Here is a 27,358-nt window from a genome sequence, read left to right as displayed (position 1 = left end):
GTGATACAATTCATTTAGAAAACAGATATACACAAGTTTTATAATAAAGATTTACAGATCTCCTCTCCCCGCTTTGTAAAAGACTGTATTTCCAGCTGAATCTGTCTACATCTGTGCAGATAGGACTCCTTTTTGTCCATCAATGCCTCTTCAAGCCAGACAGGGTACTACTGAGTTCCAGCACGCACAACTTTCCTGTCCCACGGTCTGAGTATGTTTTCTCTGTAGCACCTAAGATTTGTTTATTTTGAGACAGGGATAGACCTTTCTTCTCTGGTTCAAATGCTTATTTCCTGAGAGAAATCACATGGATGCTCTCATGAACCTTACCAGTCCACATGGAGATCGAGACCAGAAAATGAGATGAAAGTATATGGCAAAAGTCACTGCAGTTTGACCCTACAGTAAGAAAACACCACGTATTAAATAGCTGGAAAAATGCCAGCATCCACCAGTAGCATTTAACTCTGCCATGTGGGCGACTTCTACAGCTGTCTGGGTCTTGGGTTCTGTATGTTATTCCAGCATGACCCTTCAGCCCTTTTTCTATTACAAGTCACACTGGAAAATGGCTTAGAAATTTAGTCAAAACAGAAAACAAGGCTGATAAAATCCATCACTTGGAGTTTACCCAGGAAGTGTTTTTAGCTGGTGCCGTAGGTGGCTTTATCTAAGCTTACGTCTGTTTACCAAAATGTCCTGGATGATTTCATGACTTCCGGTGTATTATTATAACTTTAAGGAAATTATAAATCTTTAAAACTTAAAGGGAGTTTGCAAAGCTACTTTATTTCTGAATGAAAGTGTACGCTCAGCAGTGTAAGGCTTTTTGGCTAGCACATTTCCAGGTCCCTCCCTGAGGCCACGGATGGATGCTCGCTTTCATTGCTCCTCGTACTACTTGTCAACAGGAGTTTACTCCTTTCCCTCCCCACACCACAGGGCAGGGAACACTCACATTATGGCTCTTCCTAAAGCTAGAAGACATTTGCATTAGCTTAACCCCACTGATGAATGCATAAATTTTACTTAACAAACATTAGCGCTTGCTCCCGTGACTCCTTCAGCTGGCAGAGCTGGGCAGTGATGAGCGCTCGGCACAGTAACAGCTACATCAAGAAGATGTCTGTTCACTTCTGGAGTTGACCTGGCTTAGAAGACAGCATCAACAGCTTGCAGCGTGATACCCATTCCGCTGTCAGGCAGCTGTACGTATGTTTATAAGAAAACAAAGTATGGGGAGGAGGGAGCTTTAAATAAGGTGAGAATGATGAAAACACTAAAACTTCCAAGCTCCACCTGGAATCACAGGAAACGGACACATGAGTGACCAACTATCACAAGATGAAGGGAACATACGCACGGACAGGCCGCAAGGCAGAACGCAGAGGAGAAAGTTGAGTGTATTTATGTGGTGAATCCTTAATAGCCTTATTCCACAGAAGAAATTAATCTCTTTCAGCATTAATTATCAGTTTATTATCAATTAATTGCAATCAGCTGGAAAAAAGAGATTTTAATGGAAACCACTGCAGCTTTTCTCCTCTAAAAATTATACTTCCTTGTGCTCCCTGATTCCAATTACAGATAGAACACTAAAAACACACGTGGCAACACAAGGCTGCCCGTGGCCTGGTCTGAATGACAGCAGTATTATTTTGGAAACTCACCACAATTAGGAATATGCAGCTTTCTGAGTGCTAAGCTGAAATAAGCCATGACCTTCCAGTGGTTTCTCCATCACTCAGAAGAGCAGCTTTGCCAGAAGCATCCAGACAGCAGGCAAATATTTGGCTCAGGCTTTGGTGTCAATTGGTTTTGTACAGGTACAGGGAAATATGAGCACGCTACGAAGACCTAACACAAACATACCATGCGTACGGCATTTGAAATCGTAACAACCATTTTTCCTCCCACAAGAAAGTCTGTTTCTGAACGGCAGGCGTGCAGACACCCAATGAACTTGAAACAGGATTTACAACTCTCAACATGTGAATGAAATTCCCTGCTCTCCTGACATGTTATAATTTAAACAATTCAATATCAATCATCTCTCTAGTAAAATTATACCGTAAGAGCAACAGGTCACAGAGACACACAGGGGTGAAGGGGAGGGCGGCCACAGCACGGGGGACTGCTTTTCTACACTTCAGAAAATTAAAGTAATAACCCAACATGAGCTTACAGCCACAAAGGAAATACTTCGAAGCCACTAATAGACTAACTGCTAAGTAACGCAAACTAAAATTCTACCATCCTACAGGTAGCAAGACAATGAGTGAAAGCATATACATTTACAAATGATTATATGGACATTGCATATATTTAAATACAACACCCTCTTTACCCTGTGCCCCAAATGTGCTATAATCTACTCAGCACTTAACCACAGAGAAGAAAATGTTTCAAAGTAAGCAAGCACTGCTATCCTTTAAAACAAACCAAACAAAAAACCCTTTGAAAATTACTTGCCTGAGGTTAGTAAAACAAAACAAAACAAACTTTCAAAATTACTTGCCTGAGGTTAGCTGCAGCAACAGTAGCTTAGGCAGATACAGATCTCAATTTTCTTAAGTCTCATTTCTTGGGCACAGCACCGAAGCAAACAGCTGATTTTTTTAATTTTTTTTTTTTTTTTAAAAAGTGCCCAAAGCACATAGGCATGTTTTTGTTAAAACTAATTGCCAGGAAGAAAAGATTTTGTAGGTCCAAACCCAATAAACTTTGTTTGGAAAAAAACCCCGTAACCCCAGTTATGGTTGCTACGCAACAGGACACACGTCTACCACATCATTTACAAAATCACAGAAACTTAGAAGCATGGAAATAATTAAAAACATGCTGTACCTGGCACTGCTTCCATTACAAACCCATTTATCTTGACACCCCACAATGAAGCAAAAAATGTTAACGGTATTTGGAAAATATCACTAAGATCATAAGAAATGCCCTGCTGGGCCAGGCCAGTGGCCCACCCTCCAAGAGCGGCAGTCAGAGATGCTCCTTCCTGAGGACACGTGTCAGCTTGGCCGCTCCTCCAGTCCGTTCCCCTTCCACCCCCCCCAAATTTATCAGGGGATGTCAGAGGGAACATCTCTGCCTACTCCTACTCCTTTGGGTAGGGTTACAGAGATAAAAGACATGAACATTTCAAGGAAAAAGGTATGCAAGCAGGTAGGTTAAAGATGTAGCTGACCAAAACTCAAGGAAAGAGGTTAGAAGGGTGAAACATTATTTAGAAAGCACAAGAAACGGAAGCAGCTTTGGAGAAGTTTTGTTAACAGAGCTGGAGCTGTCGCCAAAATGGAAAAATAGCTGCTTTTTTGGCAGCTGCATGCATCAGTTTTAAGAAGAAACACTGAAAAGCGGTGCCAAGACCCAGGAGATGAAACATTTAAGACAGGCCATCTTTAATATCTAATATCCCTAATGGGGTCTTTTAAAAAGGTAAACCACAAAGTTTGAAATAAATACAGTATTATAAAACAACAGCTCAGTTAAAAAATGCATCGTTAGAAAAACAGAAAGTCAGTTCCTTCTTATCTGTCAAAGCCTGAGCCCTTGATTGCAAACTTGCTCTACAGTCTCTAACAATATCCGTTTGCAATTGTGCTTAATGCCTACATCCCACAGCCCGCCTGCACATTCGCAGCTTTTGAAGTTTGGAAGCTGCCAGCCCCTGCCAAGGAAGCGGAGAACTCAGGAATTCACAGCAGGTCTACGATGAACTGATTCCGAGTTGTTTCACACTTCAAGTGTAAATCTTGCTCAACGAGTTGGGACCTCGGCGTTCGCTGCACTAGGTCAGTTTATCACACAAGAAACACCTGCTTGATGGTTTTTAGCAAACTCGGGGCACAGACCTGCTCTGTAACTCTAGGAAAGCCCTAATGAATACAAAAATTTAAGGAACAAGCTCAATCATGTTCCCCCTGAGAATTCTGTCACCAATTCCTCTAAAACAAAACTTATTTTTAATTTAACATACAGTCAGTTATAAATCCAGTTGGGCAACGCGCCTCTAGTTATTGAGGAAGACAAAGGCATTTAACGCTTCAGTGTTTTTATTACCAAAAGCAACTCAATTACGAATTTTCTTTAGAATATCAGAGTTTAACTAAACAAGGTGCACTCAGCGTAACTGGTAGGGCGTAACTTTGAAAACTTTCCAAATTGAGAGTTTTGCCACTTTGTTCAGTGACAGTAAATATTTGCTACAAACAACGAAGATGACGTATCTTTGATTTACTCCTAAAGCATCTTTACACACATGCTACGTATTTTGATGTGGTTTCTGTGCCTTGAGAGTGCCTTTTTTTAAATAGTCTTTACTAACCTGCTTGTCCTACATTTTACATCCAATGAATCTGTTGTTTGGAAGGGCAGATGCTCTTCCAAGGCCTATGAACTTTATCTACATGCAAGCTGTTCAGGTTTGAGGCATCATAACTGCGCACCTTGTCTTTCTCCTGATGCTTGCTTAGCCACCTAACATCTAACATTACTTGTTGATCAAAGAAACTTTGCAGCCTGCGGAGGATGATACTGGATTAAAATGCTTTGGACTATCTGTCCCAAAGGGCTGTCAACTCTCCCAAGTAAACAGGCACTGTAATATTGCTATTACAAATGCATGCATGTTAAACTTCTCTGTAAGGAATAAACATCAAGGCGGCTAAGAAAAACAGGAACATCCACCACAATCCTCCTCTTATTTTGGATTTGAACCAAGCTCAGCTCTTGGAGACGTTGTAAAACAAGTAGAATTGTAGACAAACTGCTCCTCTGCAATGCATTTACACTTGCTTAGTTATGGGGCAGGATTCAATGTCTCTTCAGAATAAAGCCAACTGTCCTCTTCAATTTGTGGCCAGGCCCAGCCTTGTCTACAAAGCACCACATGACAATCAGAAGCCCTGCCAAAATGCATCACTTGCAGAAAGAAACCATAATCGCTATCCTGTCCTCTTAGATTTCAACAGTGATTTTCACTTTTGCTTCAGAGCTAAGTAGAATACAATTTGGACACAAGAAGATTGATCTCTCTAATTCAGAGCTTGCTTTCTGAAGGCAAAATGCCCAAAGGACACAACATTAACTACGATACAGTTGTAAAAGCTTCTGTTGCTTAAAAAAACTTTCATGGCAGCACATTCATGTGATACTGCATTTTATTCTGAGAAATAATTTTCCCTCTTGCTCATCATCCCCTCCTAGACCAGGGCTACACCAACCATTCCCTTCAGCGGGTAGGTTTCCATCACAGAAAAACATCTGAAGAGCACATGAAAGCAGCTGTTGCCATATATCACTCACTGTTCCCTTTCACAAGTAACTGCCCAGCAGCTCAGTCTGATGCAAGTCTGATGAACTGGTAGGCTGCTGTCTTGCGGCGATCACTTTCAGATACCCTCTTTCCCCAGTAAAAAACACCCTCAAATAAATTCACCAGACCGTTTCTTCACTAGAGCTTATTGTGGAAGCCATTAACAGAGAGCACAGCAAGCCTCTATCTTTGGTATACTGAAGGGACAGCTTCAAATGCACCTAAATTTGCAGCTGCTGAAGGAATGTGCTTTAGCACAAGCAGTTCCATGACAGCATTTCTCTCTGTAGCGTCGCTCAAGAAATAAATCATTCGGTTCAAAATCCATGCACAGCTAGAACCCTGTTACTGCATCTCAAGCATCCAGAGTCAAGAACAAGAAAGGACCATGCTGACCCCGTTTCCTTCACAATACGTATTTAAATAGAGAAAAAATCAGAGCGCCATGAATGGAGAAATTAAATACCAAAGTTTAAGAACTACAATCATTTTTCATCTCTTGTTACCAGTGGATAGATTTACACACAAGGGTATTGAATCTGCTCTGTGTCTGGGAATGGAGTGAAGGACAAGTCCCATCAGCTGGGCAATGAAACCCCAGAGCCCCGATGACACACGGATGCCGCTGTAGGTCAGTGCAATGCTGCTCCTGGATTCATTACCTCCTCCTGTGCAGCACAGAAGACAACAGCTAACTTCTGTATTTCCATTCCACAGTCCCAAAGAGCACAAATATACTGCAAATGGCCAAAGCAAGCAAATGGCACAACTCTTGGAAGTCTTCCTGCTGGTGCATCTCCTAGATCCCAGTGCAGACACCCTGCCGACTGCCTGACTGTACGCTTCAGAATAAAAGGCAGCAAAGACAACCGGACAAAAATCCTCTTCACCTCAAAACTGCTGCTTCCACTGTTGCATGTCTGAACCACTCGTGTGAATTAACAATCGCAGAGCTACATACAAATCCCACGGTGAACAGAGGGTGTGGTGCAATACACTTTTAAAAAAGGAAAAGGACACAGCACACCACAGTGTTAATCCTGTTTGATGCTGAGGGCTGCCCTACCCAAATCAGTGTTTCGCAGCAAAACTCCAAAAAACAGTCAGTCATATCCTTGTCCTTAATGATTATTATCCTAATTAATGAATGAATTTATCCTTTAGTATTATCGCAACAGCTACAGAGTAATAGATGTTAATTATGCAGCTCTTAAAGGCTTCTAATGCAATTCAATACCTTCTCTCTTCCCTACAGATGCTAGTTTACTTTTGAAAAGCCTGGAACAGACCCAAGTTTTTCAAAGACACTACACCTTGGCAGCGCTTTGGCATCGCCTGAGCTTTGAACACAGCCCAAGAGCACTTTTCAGGCTGCTTGCCAGCTTCATACATTCTTTATTAATCCACATTACTATTGTCACTTCATTTTTATTTATCGCTGTTGAGAGCAGAAGGCGTGTAGTATATGACCTAAGATCAACCATTCAAGCACAGAACATCAAGTGATGGATTAGCATTGTAGAAAAAAGGATTTTAGTTGCTTTCTTTTAACTAACGTAAAACAGCCCTCCTCACCCGAGAAATGCTTAGGACAGAGGTTTCAACATTTGTTAACATCTGGAAGGATAGACGAAAACTATTCAATCCATAAAGGCCTATGGTCAGGTTTTAAAAAGTTTGGGGGGGCTTACAAATAAACACCCAGTAGCACAACAGGGATTTTCAAAAACTTGCAAACATGTGAGGTACCTAACTCTCATGGGCAAACTTGTCAGTGGAAGTTACATTTCTCTAGGCATTTTGTTGCAGTCATCTTTAGGCAAGTGGTACCAAGTGTCAGAAAAGAAGTACAGAAAACAAGCTAGGGGGGAAAGGCCATGACGGTGACCAGCATTTTAATGCATTTTAAACCAGAGCAACTTTCCTGAGCCCTTCTGAGCAGACAAAGCTTTAAGACATACTGAGGGTCCCTATATGCAGTTTGCAAAAAGCACCTAGCGCGCTACGAAATCAGAGCGTACCCTTGCAGTTCGGTGCATGTTCATTTTACACCTGCTTCACTTTAGCTGCACCACCACTGAAGTATTCCGCCACCCATGGGGTGGATTTTGTTTTCATCCTTGGTAGGGCTCATCCAGCAGCTACATGGACACTAGCCCTCAGGTGGAAGAGGGGGGTGAGAATGCATGGGTAGGGGCAGGAGGCTGCAGCCAGACTGCAATAGACATAATGTCAAACTTTACCTGAATTAACTATTCAATAAAAGGACACAGTAACTGCTTTTGTTTAGCAAAGTCTTCTTTAAACAACAAAGGCAGAAAATTCTATATTAAGAAAGGAGAAGCAGGTTAACACATATTCTGAAAACAGATTTTGCACTGGGTAGGATCCAGCTTGGATGCTCCACATAGATATATCCCATTAACAAAGATGAGACCAGCTTTCCTCTCGGGTTTTTTTTTATACTTATATAAAACACACACAAGTATATATGTGTGTGTGAGAATCTGTCCCTTAGAGTCATCTGTTTAAAGAACTGTAGCTTTTCACAGGAGGAATGTTAGTAGCACTTACTCAGTAACTGTTCTCTAGGTGTTTGAGCTTCAATCACACAAGACTAAACTATTAATATATTAAAGAACAAGCCTTCAAGACAAAAAACAATCATACAAAAGGTTTTCGAATGTTTGACTCAAAAATCCTACTGCAAGCAATTTGTGGTTTTTAGTATGGACTATCACAGGCAGACAGAACCAGCAAACCATACTTTAGTAGTCTGAGTAAGACATTTGCTTCTGTGAAAATATATTCCACGCTCCTCTCCCCACAAACCACCCAGGATGGGGAGTCCTGTCTGTTCTTCCTACTTGGATCCCATTTTTTCCTGGCATTCTCTCCGCTGCCCTTGAAGCACTTATTATTGCAACCACGCTTCCAGCTGTGGAACGCTGGATGGGGTTGCCTTCAGAGTTTTGCAAATACCGTTCTTCAAACAGAAGATACCAGGCTTGAATCTCCTGCAAGGCAGAGCTGGGAGATACAAGTGGCATAGATTTGCGTAAATGCCTTCATCTAGTATATCAGAGACCTTATTCTATCAATCAAAATGAACACAGCACAGACAGCAATGGCTGCCTTGAACAAAAAACAGGAACAGGGCAAAGTACTGTGCATCCTGTACAACAAAGCCACGTGGCTCAACTTGCTGCCAGCGTGGGGTCTGCAAATGTGAGCAGAAAAATGGAGAAAACCCATGCTTGGACCATGTGAGCTTCCTGCTTTGAGAACAGCCTTAGAAATCTACCTTAGTTGCAGCAGAAAGAGGCTTCCTTTGCAGGACGTTGGCATTATCCCATGAAAAGTAGGAAACAGAGAAGGTAGTGTGGCTCGGTTCTGAGATCACAACAGCCAGTCTGTGTTTAAGGGTCTGCCATGAGATCTAGTCCTAAGATGATTTTGAATGTCACTCATGCTTGCGTGGTCTGACATTTCTGTTTTCTACTGCCTGTCATTTCTGTTTCAACAACCTACCTGTGATAATGAAAACGAACAACAAAAACCACAAGAGATGGCTAGACTTTAAGGTCTCCCTTAGAACTCGAACATTTTTACAACCTATCTCTTGCTCTCTCCTTGCCATTCAAAATTTCACAAAAAAAGGATGTTTGTAGTGTAGAAATACCGCAAATCTCACATTGTAATTAGTGTTGCATGCTTTTTATTTTTCTTTCATTTTTCAAAAGAAAAGCTTAGATTAGCCATTCTTATGTTATAATACTTAAATACATATGCAGGTAGTTGCTGCTTGTAATGTCACACAAACAAATCCAAAAACATTAGAAAGGCAGATATTCAGCCTGCTTTACAACTCGACAAAACATGCTGGATGGATTAGCCTATTTCAACCTTTTTGCAGGCTCTTACTTTTGTTGATTTATTTCCAACACACATAGTAACCCCTTTTAAATGTGTTGCAGATCTTGTAAATTCTTTGCTTATCCCCGTGGAACTTAGCAAGGATTGCAAACACTGTCAATGGACCTTCACAGCCTACAGGTACAGCATAAACTCATAAAGGTTTCAGACATTCCCTGTGGTCCTTTAAGGACCACGCTTATTGTTAAGGCTTGCAATTACTGTCTACAGAGTTCAGAGGTTCACAGCTACAGTCCTCACACCACCTCTCCCAGGATTTTATCCTCCTCTGTTTCCTTACGCAAAAAACAGTCTCTAGCATTCTTCAGAGACATCTTCCTCCCTAGCAAAAATGCACGTGGCATACTGTCTGCACTCTGGGAAAGTGCAAACTCCAAACACTGTTCCTTTTCCCAAAAATCTTTCCTCAGATTCCAAGCATTTGTAGATTGTTTACAGAAGTCTTCTTTCCATTCATTCATTCATCCATCCATCTCTTCTTTTATCATAGAAAGGGATTTTCTTTGCATTTATTTTAACGATAGCAATCTTTCAACAGCAGTAACTGTACATGTCCTGAAAGCAATCTTCTAGAAACGAGTGAAAGTTAAACAGTGCAATCTTACTTGGAAAAAAGGAAAACCCACCTGCATTGCTCTAAAAAACAAAACAAAACAAAACAACCCCCCCATCATCAGCTCTTTCCAGTAAAAACCAAACCAAACCAAAACAAAACAACCCCCCCCATCATCAGCTCTTTCCAATAAGATTTAAAACCCTACATTTGTCATTTGCTAGTTTTCATGCTTAAAATTTGTTCAAAGAAATCAAAAGAAGAATCCTATCTTTCCACTTTTCAGAAACACTTGGAACGGCTCTCTATATATTCCCACTTCTTCTTAAGAGCTAATAAACTGGATTAATTTTTTGAGGTCTTTAAGTAGAAGAAAAACTGAATAGAGACTTAAAGAAAAACCCTCTGAACCTCACACAAAGCTTGTATTTCACAAGCTGACTTGCAGCAGACATGTGTCACAAATACAACTCCAAACCCCATTTTTTTTCAAACCTTATCTGGGAAGGTTTTGCAAAATAGGCATCAAACAATAATTCTCTTTACACCACTAAAATTATACTTATAGATGGGAAAGAACGGGATAGAATTTCTTTAGTGTAAGTGCTGAACTGTAGTTTGCCAAACACAGCTAAGACTAAGCTGGATGTTTTAAAAGTCTAATGTTCAAAAGCTTTGGTTTTGTTGTCTGCTACCGAGTGAAATGACTAAATAAATGTCTTTTTATGGACCACACAACACACAGATTGTATCTGCACAGGCCAAACCGGGCAAGGCACAGCAGTATAATGCATTCAACCCCAAAGCTAGTTTTTTTAGCTTATTTCTCTAAGGTCCGTAATCTAAAATTGCCAGGACGGCCAAATGCCCTTGCTCTTCTCCATGCTATCTGTTTTTGCAACAAATCACAAATATCTTAAAGCTTGCAAATTTATATGGGTTTAGCCTTAATTATCAGACTTCGTTTTCTCTGTGTCCATCTGAGAAATCAAGGAGATTTTTGCAAGCTGCTGCAGTAGGCTGAACACCAACGCTAGTAGCATATCCAAAAGGCAAGCAAAGTGAAATTTGCTTTACAGGCTTTTTTTCTCCCTCCTTCAATATTTTTGGCCTGATACAGATGCGTCCTGCCAAAATCTCTCCCCACTGCACTATCATTCCATGAGCTATTTCACACCTCCCATTCAGTTCTAAAGCGGAGCCAAACCCATCCAGACGCCGCTGGTATCCAACGCGTGACAGCATGGAATCTTTCCCTGGACATTAGGAGAGGCCATGAGATGTCAGGGGTGAAGTATCTCCACGGTAGAAATGATGCTCAGCTGTGCAGCTCCTTTCCATGCCTTTCCACTCATTGAATCCAGATGCCACAAGTTTCTCAGCTTTGTACGTATCTGAGAGACAGCGACATAGACTAACACGTGAGAGGTGAATCACAGACTTGGGGTGGGGAGCAATTCTAGCTAGCCAGAAGGATTACTTAAAAAAAAAAAAAGGAAAGAAAAGAAAAGGTGACTGGTTCTATGCCCATCCTTTAAAGTGATGAGGTCAACTCCCAGTGGTTTCATTTTAGCTTAGTAACACTGAAAAAGAAGGTAACAGAACTTCTCAGCAGTTGAGTATGGCTCACAGCCTCTGGATCTGTTGGCCAGCAGCTCAGTTAAGTCTTGCTGCAGCATCTTCCTTAGCCAAGGCACAGAATTCACCACACTGTCCTCACACAAATCAAATCTCTGCACTGTATTCTCAGAAGCATCCTTGCAAAAGCATCCGTGAGTCTGACAGAAGTGTCGGACAAGCTGCTGGACAGCTGGGCTCACTCCAATCACTGCACCATCAATGCCTTGCATGCTATGCACCGGCTACTTGCTACTCCTGGGGCTTGCCCCTCCACGAACATATTCTGCAGGGTTTAAGGACACAATTATCCCTGAAGGTGTCCTGTTACTCTTTAGAGATGTCAGTAAGGTAGATAGAAAGATCAGAAGTGGTATGCTTCAGGGTTAGAGAAAAACTGTTCTATAAAATATTGGCATTTCTATAGGCCCACCTGAAATAGCCAGGAAAGAATACAAGGTTCATCTCCGCATTAAGCACTGCGAATGCAGTCCCCGATGTGAGGACTCAAAACATATCAAAATTTAAATTTCCTTAGGTCCCCTGAAAAATCGTGCTCTCAGTCACTGTACTGCTCTTGGCTGGGACACAGACATTTGTCCACCATTAAATTTTGCTGTGCTGCTTGTTAGCTGGGATTGCTTTTCTGAAAAGTGATTATTTTGTATGAAACTGGCTACAGCTGGGTTAGAACAGTACTAGCAAAATGCCCAAACACAGGCAGTTTTAAGAGATGTTCACTTTCAGCCTCTCTCCCCTCTCCCAAGAGCACTGTTTATATATACATGTATTTATACATTGTGCATTGCATACTTGTGGGTTAGAACAGTACTAGCAAAATGCCCAAACACAGGCAGTTTTAAGAGATGTTCACTTTCAGCCTCTCTCCCCTCTCCCAAGAGCACTGTTATATATACATGTATTTATACATTGTGCATGTGCGTACTTGCATTGTAAGAGCTGACAACAGAGAGGAATTATTCTGTGTGTTTCTATCACACTAACTACACTGCTGTAGCTCCGCTTGTGCCAAGCTCCTCCTTCAAAACAGAGCAGGATGCTTTGCTCCTCAGCTCTCTCTGAACACACTACACCAGTGTGCACACAGAGTCAGGGCAGAAGAGCAGGTACACTGCTAATTCACAACCTGTCTCTGTGTGTACTAATGCCACTACGCTGGTACAATCCGACAGCAAATACTTCCCTACCCCACACACAATTCACATGTAGGCAACACAGGTGTGCCTATTCCATACACGTCCTTTTAGTACCTGAGAAATGTCAGCAGAATCACATGAAGAGCTTTAAAAAGAGAGACAGACGCCACAGTGATTCCCATAAATGTTCAGCATAGATTGATAAGATGGACGCTCAAGAAGTGCCGAGATGAATCATGAAAAGATCTGCTATGTTAAGACCAGAAAAATGACCAAACGCAGGTATTAACTCTCAGTTGAATTTGTCAATGCAATGTGTCTCCTACAAACAACAATTTCATTCAACATAACCTATTATGTAGCATTTTACAAAGTCACTATCCCCGTATTAGGAGACGGGGAATCAGTGGTACAAAGCGGCAGATTTATCTGCCCAAAGCATTTTGATACCACAGTAGCAGAGGCAGTGAAAGAATTTCATACCAGATGTCTGGAGACATAACTGGGAACAGACCAAGAATCCCCATCTCCCGGCTGCCAGCAGCACGCCTTGATCAACAAAAATACTGGCCGGCATTCTCCCTCACGTACTTCCTCTGTTTATGTATCTGGTGCGTCCGTGTGTCAATGCACACTCCCCCCACAACCGACAGGCATACGTACGCGTAGTCTAAGCATGCACGCTTGTGTCTGTAGGCTAATCATCATGCAGCTCTGCACAAACTACAGCGAGGATTATTTGCTTAACAGACTCCTTTTTCTCCCCTCCATGCTCCTTTTCTTAAAATTAGCTGGTCGCAGTACCACAGACAGCATCCTTTGGAGGACCGAGCCAGTGAAGAAGTGGAAGAAACCACACGTGCCGCAGAAAAGCATCATATCAAAATATTACGAGGCTGTGTTGCCAAACATAACGCAATACAGCCTGCAAAATGAGGTAGGGGGAGAAAATATGGCATTTACCTGACAAGAGATCTGTACAAGGTAGACCAGTTCCTTGGATTCACAGCCGTTTCTCGTTACTTCATTCTGTTCCTCCGGGAGTGAAAGCTACACCGCGGGAGCAGGGAGGGGGTGGAGAAAAGAGAGAGAGAGAAAGACCAGGTCAGTGAGCAGGGATAAACCAGGCATGTAATAATGCATGAAGCACAACATTCACATCAACTTGCTCCAAGACATGCTGAGTATCAGGGAGTCAGGGAAATGCTTGTCTGTCTGGAGTTGTCAGATAGAAAATATTCAGCATTCATGGCTTACACAGACCCTCGAATGCCATTGGATTTTGGCACCTCACCTGACAGTTTAAAAATAAAAATATGGTTCAAAAATAAAGCAATCATAGGAAGGCAAACTGTTCGAGCCAGGGCTTAAGCCTCTAGCTTCAAAATCTGCAAAATTAATTGTTCACTGAAAATATCTCTATAAATATTCATGTATCAGATAACAGTGATTTCCTCCCCCAATTTTATTCATTTTTTATTTTATGTGTTCAGGCAGACATTAGATAATAAAACATATCTCCTAATTTCAGTGTTGTCAAGCAATTTACCACAACAGAGAGCTTTATGGCACCATTCATCACATACAGAGTCACTAAATACAACATCAGGATGTGCTTTTTTTCAGAGCAGTGAGGAGAGATTTAACCGTGTCATTCCTGTACATGTACCGAGTGCCTTGACTAGTCCTACTACTAGTCCTGCTACTCCCACTAGTCCTATCCTATACTTAAAATGTCTTACATTTAATGATCTTCTCTGAAAACAGAAATTACAAAGTGATCATAAGCAAATTAAGACTGTTTGCAAAGCAAATAAAAAAAGGAAATGTCTTCCAAAAAGTTGTGTTATAAAAGAGAGAGAGATCCTTTTCCAGTGCAGAGCCTCGGGAAGAGAAAACCATGAAACACTCCCTTAAAGGTGCACGGAAAAGGTTGAGGTATCTCGTCCTCTCTGCACACACCCGGAGCCATCATTGCTATCTTTACTCCTTATATGATGGACATTAAAGTGCACAGTGAAAGCACTGCTGTACTTGCCAGAAGAGTTATTCACTTTCTTTCTTAAGCAGAAATGATGCCAGCTTAAAAATAGAAAGCACTGAGGAAGAGTCCAGGACTTTTTACACAAAGGTCTTTTGGAACAACACTCGCTCTCTTGGAAAATGCGTACATAAAAATTTGAGTCTGTAAAAAAAATTATAATTAGCTAAGACCAAACAAATGCAACAACAAATGAAAATAGAATTAAACGTAAGAGTGAGGAGAAAAATCACAAATTGCTGTATTTTCATGAATGTAAGCAAGAGAAAATCAGAACCACGTGATTAGAGGCACGTACCTCCTGAGAAAGAGGGAGATGGAAGGCAAAATTCGCTTACATATGAGTGACCACTGATACCCAGAGTGAATTTAACTTTGCATTTTGCCGGTATCTCTCTCCTCTTTGTAAGGAAGTTGCAGAGCATACAAATTCAGCACTCTGCCTTCACCAGACATAACTTCCTGAATACTGATTTCTTTTCTGATGGTTGTATACAGGATTGCAGATAATTAAAAAGATTTCTGAACCAAAGAAAGTCTTTGGATTTCCATAATTTATTATATTTTTACAGCATTAAATGTATTTAGAGGAAGAGAGAGAGCACGTGCAAATGCTCACCACTCTCTCTTGCTGGTTATGCACATAAAACTTTCTCCCGCTTTGTGGCAGTCCTTTTTTGTGAGCAAATACAAATTTTCCATCAAAGGATTTGTATCAGAAATCAAGTTTGCACTGATGCCTAACAGTGTAGGGCAGCTTAAAAAAAATTGTACCTAACTGGGGACATCCAAGAGCCTTTTGCCGAGGCTGCTCTTTACATAACTGGAAGGACATAGAAAGTCTTACAACACTGTGCAAGCTCTCGAAGATGAAATCCACTCAGTGTCACCTCCATTTGGACACTATCTTTACTCTGTCATAAATCACCGCTCTAGAAAACCCATGAAATGTTTCCCTCGGCCACTGTTGCAGCTTCTCCTGTACCACTTTCTCAGCACGCTCTCTTTTTCGGCTTCCAGACAGCCTCTCGTTCCACCTATAAATTCTCCCTTCAAAGCGACCTTTCTTCTGTAAAGCTTTCCAGTGAGAACTTTAAAGATTTTTACGCACGCTCACATCCTCATAAGGTTGGTGTGCAATACAGTCCCAGACATAAATCTTTCTAACTGCTGTGGGGGATCTTTCACATGGTGAGCTTAATTCCACTAAAAAAAACCCTGAATTCCAGAAAGAGGCTATTTTAAAGATCTGTAAGAATGATTTTTCTATGTGTGGAACAGCGTGTAGCCTGCTGCCACTAATGTGATTAAATATGACCGTTATTTATTTCTGCATTGCACGTTCCCCCAACTTCATCATCATTCTTTGCTATTAAATTTCGTATTTAAAGTGCTACTAAGTTTTGAAACTAACTAACAGTCAAAGAAAAACAAAATAACAAAGCGTGCAGTAAAGGAAAGCTAATACATGGCTGGAGATTTTTTCCACGTTTGTCAAGTACCAAGGAGCTCCAGTTCAATTAAACGTGGGTTTCCTACTCACGGAGAAAAGTTTCCATCCTTTAATCTCCCCTGTGCTTATTTAGGGTACATACACCTGCTCTATCAACCCACAATGAAATTTCAGGCCTTGCCTCCCTTAAGTATATCAGCGCTAAAGCACATCAACTGCAGGCTCCACTTCACTCCAGCAGACGCTGTTTGCCTGACAAGCCAGCAACCAGGCAATGAAAATGCCAACATACAAATGCAGCAGCTCCCCAAACATATTCAAGGCCTGATTCCGTGCAACACGACGCGGGGCAGAAAAAGGTACGGCTCAAGACAAGACAAAGGTTGAATTGCATCACCTTTATTCTTACATATACTGTAATTCACACCAGCCTGGACTTATGTCACGCCAAGTCTATACACAAACTCTCCAGAAATAGCAAGTGAATCATCTGTAGGCGGGAGGTCCGTGCGTGTAGGACGACTCAGTTACAGCAAACTTTTCATTTGAAAGAGCATACCTACCCGAGGATTAACCTACTGATTTATGTTCATCAACTTTACACCCACATAGTTAGTTTCCACTTTAATGCTTCTGAATGTCCCCATTTAGACAAACTCACTGTAGTGAGAAGTGACATTTTAAATCCACTGTACCTCCCTACATATACGCAACTGTCTTATTTCAGAGTGAAGTTGTAAAAGCTAAGGGAAAGGCTCTTCCCCCTCCTGCAGCCAGCCTCGTGCCTACTGAGAGACAGGGAGAGTGGAATTGTTTACACAGGAAAATCTATTGGTTTTATCCTGTAACGTAACTGTCCTCACGGCAAAATACCCTGGAAGATGAATATTCGCTTATGTTCCCTGTTCCCCATGTGGCACCATTTTTGTTTTGTTCTGTTAATAGACATGCATTAATGCTCTTCCAAAAACCACGGATGGTAATGATGTTTAAAAGCCTTTCCTCCTGCAGCACCCCTTATAAACAAAACATCCTAGAAAGTAGAGGTGTACCTGGGCCTGATTTGAAATCCAGGGAGCACAAAGCAAAGGCCTCTCCTGACCTTAGCAGACTCTGAACATGACTCACAGGCAGAATTTGGTTGACTCCAAATTGGGAAATTGATTTTCTTCTTCTTAAAGGACAGAGCAAAGACAGCAACGTCTCGAGGATACCCCTGTAACAGTTTCAATGTGTGTCACCTGAGATAGCTGAAATAATCTGTAAATAGTATTTATGGTAACTGATCAAAGCGTTAAAACAGCACACTTTATATATATGGCTTGATATATAATCTGAAATGTTCGTTTTTCACATTCAAAACGGCTGCCAAACTTCCCGAACCTGATAAAGAATTATGATGCATTAGGTTCTGCTGGGTTCATTTATTATTGGAATATGTATGCTTAGCTAGCACAAGTAGATATGACTAACTTCATAAGTTTATGGTATCCTAATCTTTTCAGTGGTAGCATTTTATGATACACAAAGAAGGCCTTAAAGATGGTCCTATGAACACATCACACCTTAACAGTTGTATGGATAACGCAGTGTGCTGTAAATGCTATGTCAAGGTATCATTCAAACTTGTCTTTACACAGCTAGAGACAAGTTTGTGAGTCTCCTCTCTGCCTTTCTGCACACACCCACAAAGAACTGACGAGTGTATTAAATCCTGGAGCAGGCAGGCAATTCTTCACCTACCTGCAAATTCACACTGTGTCGCTTTGTGCAGCTGACCAGCGAGAGCTGCCGTTCCTAACACAACGATGCGCCAAACAATGGGTAATGATAATAAACCAAATAGCAGCAAAGATTTCCAAGAGCAGGAGGCCAGCTGAAGAAGCAATCAGGATCTCACAGTACCAATCCACTCTAATAGTAACAGTTTCACCTCAGTAATTTGAAAGACAAAATTAAGCTACATACCTGCTTCATACTCGGTTTTACCAAAAAGCGCAGTGCTTGCTAGATAAGACTTTACTGATTGTATATAGAGGCAGGACTAGCTTAAAAATGCTGCTAGTTCACGTGGTCTTCCCACTGTCTGAGAAAAAGAAGCTCATCTGTAGTAAGCTAGCAGATAAAGACACGATTACAAGAGTCTCCCGCAGAGGATAATTTATTGGTTACTCCTCTTGCAGAGATAAACAGCAACAAAGTAAACAGGTAAGTTATGATATGGCACATTCAGAAGTCTTGTTCAAAAGCTCGGTAGTTTTACAGAGTACAATTCTGTGCGTGTGTGTTTCTCTTCCAGAACAGGGATTAACAAGCACAAAACAAACACTCTTCTCTCCTGTCCGAAGTGGCTTTGGAAGCTCCCTTCTGCTCTCCCTCCAAGAATAATCCTCGCAACAAACTCTGGCAGATCTGCGCTTGGAGCAAAGCAGCAGGCGTTTTAAAGATTCATTTGTTTGTCTGGAGCTCCACAATTTCAAGCCTACTGTGAACCTGTCCGGAAGGCACACGGGACCTGCCACGTTCCCCGCACAGAGATCCAAAAAGCAAGGGCTAGCGACTGCAGAGAGAACTTTAATTAGAGCAGAGGCAGCTTTTAAGTGGCCCTGTTTCACGAGCGTGTTTCACTTGTCAGTGTGACCACAGGCAGAAAAATAATGAAAAATACAACTTTTGAGATTCATACGTTTCTATGCTATGTATGCTCCTCTTATAAACCACCAGAACTTTTAAAAATCATTTCAAGGAAAAGCACTACATAAATCTGTTGCCAAGAGTAGGATTGTTGGCTACTAAATTCAAGTGCCAAATCCTCACCAGGTAAGAGCTGGCTTTGCTTTGCAAGGTCAATGGGGCTGTGTCCGCTCCTCCTAGTCGTGCCTCTGACTCCCAGATGTCAAAGTAAACTCATTTAGATAGCTTTGGCTTTAATTTCCTTGTTTCCCTTGTTTGCCAAGTGATGTTAACTCCATCAACCAGCTCACCTGAAGAAAGGATAATTTGTGCAAAGCTCGCGAAGCATACATTTGATTTCTCTATGAAACTTGGTTATTTCGACTTCTGCTTCATAAAGCCATGAACGCTTGCTCTTGATCTTGCTCGCACACACGTATCCCAACCAGTGAATAACACGGAGCTGTTGGCGGAGAGCCGGCACACAAAACAGCACATACTTGAAGGTTACAAAAGCTTTGGCAAATCTATCCTATGTGTTTGATAACTAACACCGTGGACTTGCCTTGCTTCCAATGACATAATTCATTTTGCACAGTGTTGTTATCTAAAGCTTAAAATCTTGCAGCTAAAAAAATTTTAAAGATTAAGAAAAAAAGAACAGAAAATAAAGGAAAAAGAAAACCCAACAAATCCCACCCCCTCAATGGAATTAAGAGTTAAGGTTAGAATTTAATGTGGAAGGCATTAAATAATTAGATGATAATTTATTAGAGAATTAAAACTGTAGGCTAGGAAAATATGCTTGATTCCTTCTCCCTCCAAATCTTCTCCCTATCTGTTTCCAGGTAGAAGGAGCAGAATCATTCCTCCAAAACTCCAAACCTGCCGGCACCATCATGCTTTAAGGAAACCAGTCCACCAAGAAACCATCTCACATCAGAGGTGTGGCGCCTACACTGACCCGGGACACATCCTGGGAAGACCACTCTAGAGAGCAGCAAAAGCCTGTGGAATAACTCTTAGGACCTCTTGGAGTCGATGTCAATATTCCACACAGCATCTCCCAAGCTCTTATCTAAATTCCTCTGAAACCGATGCACTGATTGGGAGCCAGCAGAAAGCCAGAAAGCCTACAGTTTATGCATTACTGGATTTGCACACCGGTGACTGGCTCCTGCAAAAAGTTTTAGTGTCACTGTGAGTACATAATCTATATGATATTAAGCCATGGGGAGCAGTTACTAGCTTTTCCAGCAAAATGTAAGCACAATCACACATACCCATTACCAAGCCTGAGCCGTCAGATACATTTCTGGCATCTCATACCAAGATGCTGACAGAGCCATCCATGCCCGTCCCTGCCCCTGAACAGCAGGTGCATCTACTGAGGCGTTCCTGAACATACAGTCCTGCCCATGATTTGGTTTGATCTGCATGCATGAAGTGCAATACGCGCCTTACCGCCATAAAACCTGTTGTGAAGCAATGGGCAAACTGCACCTACCTGTGCATAATGTAATGCAAATGCCCGTTGTCATCATGCGAAAAACGCATTTCATGGCCCAAGTAATTAAGTACATAAAATGAATACAGCTGCTCTCTACAGATTAAGAGAAACTGCAATACTTCATCATATTAAAATTATTAGAAGTTCGCTATAAAGTATAAGCAACGTAAGCCTCATTAGCAGACCCACCCCTTTCACTTTATGCCACAACCTGCCCATCCGTGACCCCACACAACCGACTGGCAGCATCTGGCACGGTGGTCCAGGCGGGAGGAAGAGGTCACGGGAGGTTCGAGCTCCCCAGCACGGAAGGATGTGATGGGGCAGATGGCAATGAATCAGCCTCGCGGGCAAGCATAAACTTCAACAGGTTTCATCACAAACACAGCCCACATTCGTAGAAATCTCGAGGAGAGAAGAGATGGCAAGAATGCTGAAGAAGTGTCTTTCGCCAGGAGTTTTAAGTCAGTGGAAAGGCTGATGCTTTTCCTGGCAGAGGATGTGTCATTGTTCCAAGGAAACCTGGTAATCTTTTTATGTTTTTCCGAGATGGAATTTAAGGTTAACTCCCTGGCGAAAGCAGCCAGACACATGCAACTGAAATTTCTGCCGCTCAAACTCAGCCATAGCAAAAGCTCATTAAGTTTCCAAACCACTATTACATCTGATAATTTTTTCTGACAGTATGAAGAACAGACTTTTTTCTTTCTAAACCACCACACTTCTAATGTCTCCTTGATGTCTGTACTCTTGTTAATTTATGATGTTTGTGTAATTTAGCAAATCAGACGAGGGAAAAACCACAGGACAAATGCCACCTTTATGCATCACTTTGGAATGTATGTATTGGGTGAAAAGTATGTCTGATGGCCAAGAGCAAGAAATATGAGGCTAATTTTCCTGTGAAATATTTCCCTGTTTTATTAAAAAAAAAAATTCTAGGGCCCAAATATCCTTGGGACAAATCCCGGAGAAATTAAAAGCTTAACACTGATCAAACTCAGAGATGCAGACTCACTATAAGAAAAAGCTTTTATTACCTCTCTCAGCTCCAGTCCCTAATAGGCAATACTTCCACTATCTCCTAAATTACCCTGGTGATTCAAACACCACTTCATCTTCCTTTAGCTGAGTCCATTACTTACATCCGCTTGTCTTGTAATGGGGCACCTTCAAGACCTGTTTTTTGATATATCTGAAACTATTATTTTATTATATTTGAAATTTTAGGTTGGCAAATCTTTTTACATGGGGAAACATTTTCTAACTAATTACTCCGACAGCATAAACGTATTTATCTGGCCTTTTTTAACTCTCTCCACATTTATCTTGCTAAATGTACTCATTATACTCCCACATAGTTTCCCATCTTCTCCTGCTTTCTCCTTTTCATACTGAACTGTGGCTTTGGAGCACGAAAAGAACATTTCTGACAGAGTTGCTTCTTTACCCAAGCACAAATATCCTGAAGTAATGACAAAAGCAAAGACAAGAAAGACATGTTTAAAGAATATTTTTATATCTGAAACTCCATTTCTTCACTGCTATTTGAAATCATCCCTTTGAAATCTCAAAAGCGGTACCCAAGAGCAGCAAAAATATCAAACAGAGCTCAACAAGACAAAAAAGAAAATGCATCTCCTGTAACGCCACACAGATTACTACTCCAAGCTAACCGCAGTGTGACAAAATCACTGCACGTCTGAACTGCACGGAGCACGGTGTGTCATACATTATCTCCAGACAATCAATGAAACACCGCAGGCCTGCCGCACTCAACTGTAATCAGCGCCGGGGTGAAAGACATGCAAGGAAAGCCCTCCCAGGGCGGCTGAATTTTCATGTCAGTTTTGTAAAGTGCGTATGATACAACTGTGTAGAAGCATCGCATAGATTAATTTTGGCCACATGAGTTTGCTAATATTGGCACTGAAGTTCCCTGCATAGTTCAACTTTGTATTTGGATGCTGAAATTAAACTCAAATGCACCTCTGCAGTAAAAAGGCAGAAGGTACCCATGAAGATATCCTGTTTTCTCCCCATGGATTGAGCAGAGTACAACAGAAAACATCACTGGAACATGTAAGGAGGATACTAGCGATAGAGGTGAAATTAAATGCTGGCTTAAATTCTCTTCCTAGCAGACACAAGTTCACATCAAACTGCAGGTGTACTCAGAAGGCTGAATTTTATGCAAGTACAAGCACTAAGTAAATTTAAAAGGTTGTGGGATGTGTATTTTGCCTGTAGTTACTTTCAGAACTATTTTAAGCTTGCAAATCATACGAGACCATTTTTTCCTATGGAAGCATGATTATTCAGCAGCCAGCATCCCCTTCAACCGAGCTTCACCTTCAAGACTAATAAATCCTACCATCATTTACAAATATGCACAGCTAGAGAAAAGGGCAGATACTATCTCCACAGCAGGATCCTTGAGGTGCTTTAATCATACTGGATGCAATAATAGTTCCATATGTGCCTCATATGCACGAGATCAGGTCTCCTTTGGGTTATTTTGTTATTTTGTTTTTAATATAAGCTTCCAATGAGGTCATGCATGCATGCTGCGCATCTCAGTACTTCTGAGAGAGGCTAGAACAGCTGTGACACTCCTGGAGTTCCTTCGCAAATCCAAACTATCGCAGAGGATAACTTTAAAGACAGAGAGGAGTATGCTGGGCACCCACGCTGACTAGAACATGTGAAAAACAGAGCTCCTGTGATGTGACTAGCTGCTGCAACTTTTTAAGTACACATCCACCTGAACCCTCTCGCACAGAGCTGGCAAATGGCATCACTTTAAGATGGCAGAAAAGAGGGGCATCTCATGAGATTTAACTACTCCTGGATTTGGCATCTGATTTAGAGGTCGATTCCAGGATGTAATGCTGGACAAAGGTTACTAAGGCTGTTCCCACTGCTGCTCACAGGTTTTTGCTAGTGGCGTGCCTTTAGAGCAGGCAACTGCCCTTGCTCAGGCAAAGCAGAAGAATACCCCCGAGAGCCAACGGAGGGAAAAATACATGGCACCTACGTGCAAGCAGTAGCCAGCTTCAGACTGAAGTTTGACAACAGCTTTTAGCACTGGCTAAAGTTATCAGCATCGGTCTGACAGGTGTTGACTTCCATTACATTACTCTAACTGAGAATGATGATTTTGTTTTCTTGGTGACGAATACCAACATCTTGCTCACTAGGTGCTTGTGTATACGCAGGTCCAGAAGCATCCCCTTGTCGGGAAGAATTTGCATAGGTGCAACGATACATGGTACTGGGGATGGGGTGCTCATGTAACTACGTGCCAGGGAAGACTCCACTGCAAATACAGCAGCTTCAGACCTGATGTTCTAAAGTTTACCGTCGTGGCTGGTGCAAGACAGTTCTGCTCTGAGTATTAGAAGTGGTCAATTACACAAAAGGTAAAAGATAAGGCATGTTAAGGAATATTAATCAACTACGCCAGCAATACAAAATAAATGTGAAACCAGGCAAAACACTTTCCCAGTGCCACGTTTCTGTTGCACACAGCAAGAGGAGATGGAAGGCAATTCCTCACGACTTCTACCCTTTCCAATCTCACATGCTGTTTTGGAGGGGTGGATCCTCCCCACACCACACTATCCATGCTAGACTGCTACTGTAACGCTGCTCTCGGACACGAAGCACAGTGGGATCTAGTTCGTGCCTCTCTGAAGATGAAATCAGGAGTAACCTTGACAGAATTTGACTCCTACTGCAGTCAGAAATGCATGGCTTGGAAAGATCTCACTTTCAATCCCTGATTCCAGGTCGAGCTGCCAACACAGGCAGCTTATGTATATGCTGCTGGAGTTTGTTTTAATTCTTAAGCCAAGTATATTTGATGCCTAATACAGATTTTCCTGTATTGTTGCAAATGTTTTCTCATGTGGTCTCACCCTTTTACTTCCTCTAAATGTGTAAGAAGGTCAATCTTCATAAGCAATGAAATATTCATAAAAACTTCTTAGATGCAGCCATTAGGGACTCCATTAGGCAAAAACAACTTCTTAGGGTCTGAAAACAGAATGTTTTCACGAAGTTAAAATACCTGATGTTATTAAAAACAAACTAACGAACACCCCCTCCACGCGGCCGGATGCAGAGCAGTGCCTTGGGCACTTGATGATTGGCAAAGAGGACATAACATCCTGGAACGCTCCATAAGCTGAATTTGCCACCCGTGGGTTTTTCTGATTGGAATTTACTGGGTTTGTCTTTAAAGCCTTATATGAACTGACCGTTAAGAAAATTCCTCACTCCATGCATTCCAGGCTACAGAAATAATGGCCATCAGAGAAACTAGACCAAATCCATTATTAGAGAGAGAATTTTTTACATTAAAGCCACTAGGCTGAAAACTGCTTTTCACCTTAGTTGGGCAAAACCTGGATTTTCTGGCTCCTTCATATGAAGCAGAAACTATCTCACTTGTAACGAAATTTGGGAAGACATGGGAGAAATACAGAACTACTACCAGATTTGCTTCACAAACCATGCTTCTCCTGCATGGTTTTTTGCTTCCGTGATGATCTCATTTTCTTCTCCTTTTCTCATGGGGGAAACTACTTCCAGTCCCCGGGGTTTCAGAAGACAACAGTGAAACATGACACTAAGCAGTGGCTCTCAAACAAATGTTTGCCGTGGACACAGGGTGGCTGTACTTTGCCAGACATACAATGGAGTAATCAGTTACACATGGTGACAACATGGAAAGTCCCTGCATTCAGTAACTGTGGCCACAGCTGGGGAATCACTGCCAGAGCGTACCTCAGAGTATGGATGGGTGCAGGCAATCGTGTTCCTTCTGCAAACTCATCCTCAAGAGAGCTTATTAGGCATACCCAACACCCACACTAACCAGGCTCCACCAGCCCTGAAGCACAGGAGTAAACATGCATGTACTCTGCTGCACAGACATGTGCTTCAGGGATCAGGAACTAGAAGATAAATGAACAGAATCTGTTACTGACTCCATCTATTCCTTCTGACCACCAGGAGACATACCGTGGGATTCAACACAAAGGAAAAAAACAGTTTTGCTAGCACACCTATGATGGAAATCAAAACCACAGCTACTGCAAAGAAAGCTTGTAGGGTAAGCCCAGCCTCAGAGACACGAATGCATCTGGTTTCAGTAAATACAGAGCCTCTATTATGGCATGTTGTTGATTAAATGATTGTTTTCTTGTTCGGCGAAAACAGAGCATTCCACTTTGACAGGCACAGGAGGATGTGCGATGTCTTGCTCCACAGCCTCAATATTTTCACAGAGCATGCTGAAACATTGACACCCCATCCAAGCATACCTGGCCAACCTTGCTGGAGGAAAGCAATGATCAGTGCATTGCCTACAGGCTTCATGTGGCCTGCTGTACAGACGTCAGGGCTCACAAGGAATGGAAAGAAAGCGGTAAGTGTAGTGCAGGCAAGAGGAAATTAAAAAAATCTTGAGGTACACAAGTTATCTCTTTCAAATTCATTTTCCATAAAACAATATTGCATAAATGAAACATTTCCTTAATAAAAGCAATTGCAAGGATGTGTTAAATGTCTAAGGGTATAGGTTCCCATTAATATTACACTGCTGACAAAACATAATTACAAACATTGCAGCAATTCCTCCTGCAGATACCTCCAGGTACAATAAACCAGCCCCCAAGCAGAAGGGTTTGATTTGGTTTTGATGTAAAAAGAGTTTGAACACATATTTGAGTGTCTTTACAGAAAGTGCCTTTTAGAGTGCATCGTGCAAACAGCATTTCTGGGCCAGGCAGAGGGTTTTGAACTTCTTGTTCTGTTTCAAACTTCTGAGATTTGACTCTTACTAAGCTGCACAGTACCTGTTAGGAGTTTGTCCCCTAGATCTCCAGAGCATATCGAGTTGTTCCCTATGAATTCATAGCTTTTAAAACGTGAAAGGTAAAAAAGAAAGGAAGAAAGAAACAAACAGAAAACCCGGCTACTCACAGAAGTGTGTTGTAAGGAATCAACGCAAGAAAAAAGCCACAAGTTGAACAAATAGATTCCAAGTAATTAATTTAAATCTCACAGCTGCTGAATTTTGTGTGCGAGAAGCACTGCCATGCAAACAGTATAGTATTTTGAAAGCAGCTAGTCCAAACAGTCCTCGTTACTCTACTCCGACTGCTCAGTCAAACACAAACACATAAATAAAACACAAAAACGCTCTCAGTTTCTTTGACTTATGGCAAATATTAGGCTCAGATTTTTGAGTAACACAGGTACTGCATCACCAGCTCTTACTTGTCACACTAACCAAAAACTCAAATGAAAGGTGTCACTCAGCCTGACGCAACCAACAGAGGGAAAAAAAGTATGTAAAGAGATTCCCTTTATTCACATATGCAAATCTGGGTGCAAGGGATAAAAGGCTTAGTGGGCCACACGAAAAGCAATGAGCAAAGACAGGCAGGAAATAGGAAGTGGTTTAAGTCCAACTCTCCTACACAAAAGACAAGGAGAGCTGAGCCAGCAGAAAGGGAGAAGTTACGACACATCCTAAAAGCCTACAGTGACTTACGATTTCCAAATGAAGGAGCAATGGTAATTCTCATAATTATTTTGCAGGGGTCTTGTAGATGCTTTGCACTGATCTGCACCGCTTATTGAGAGCTTGGAATAGGACTAAGCTGCCTGTGGCAGGAATTTCAAAGGTAGGCACGTGGACAAAGTCATTCCTAGAAAGCCCAGATGCTGATTTTGTCCAGTTAATAATTTACTGGCTATGAATGAAAAAATGCATGCAATCTTGTAAAACTTATGTCTACTGTATATTTTTCTATGGTTCCTGTCAGCACAGCATCTAAGATGAGTATTATGTGTCCCTGCACCTGATTAAAGATTTATCCAAATCTATGTTTCACGTACATACCTATCTGCATCAAAAAGAAACATGTAATAAAGGTTTACAAAATTATCCAGATAAAAGTTCGGAGTCAATACACGTTCTCTTTATCAATAGATATTACTTTACATTCCAAGGATTATTTTTAAAGAAAGATGCATGAAAGATCAAAGAAAAGGAAATAAATTATAAAATCTTCTCAT

General features: G+C 41.5%; 1 protein-coding gene across 1 annotated transcript in view; it reads right to left on the bottom strand.

Moving 5' to 3' along the window:
- The window catches only part of ARHGAP32 (Rho GTPase activating protein 32), a 189,170-nt gene that overhangs the window by 85,261 nt on the left and 76,551 nt on the right, over positions 1 to 27,358 (bottom strand). Inside the window, exon 5 of the mRNA XM_019470377.1 lies at positions 13,553 to 13,639. Coding sequence (XP_019325922.1) covers positions 13,553 to 13,639 — 87 coding nt within the window. The remainder of the gene's footprint in view (positions 1 to 13,552; positions 13,640 to 27,358) is intronic.

Source organism: Aptenodytes forsteri, unplaced genomic scaffold (genome assembly GCF_000699145.1).
Source record: "Aptenodytes forsteri isolate BGI_AS27 unplaced genomic scaffold, ASM69914v1 Scaffold126, whole genome shotgun sequence".
Lineage (NCBI taxonomy): Eukaryota > Metazoa > Chordata > Aves > Sphenisciformes > Spheniscidae > Aptenodytes > Aptenodytes forsteri.
This window is presented reverse-complemented; position numbering and strand designations above follow the sequence as displayed.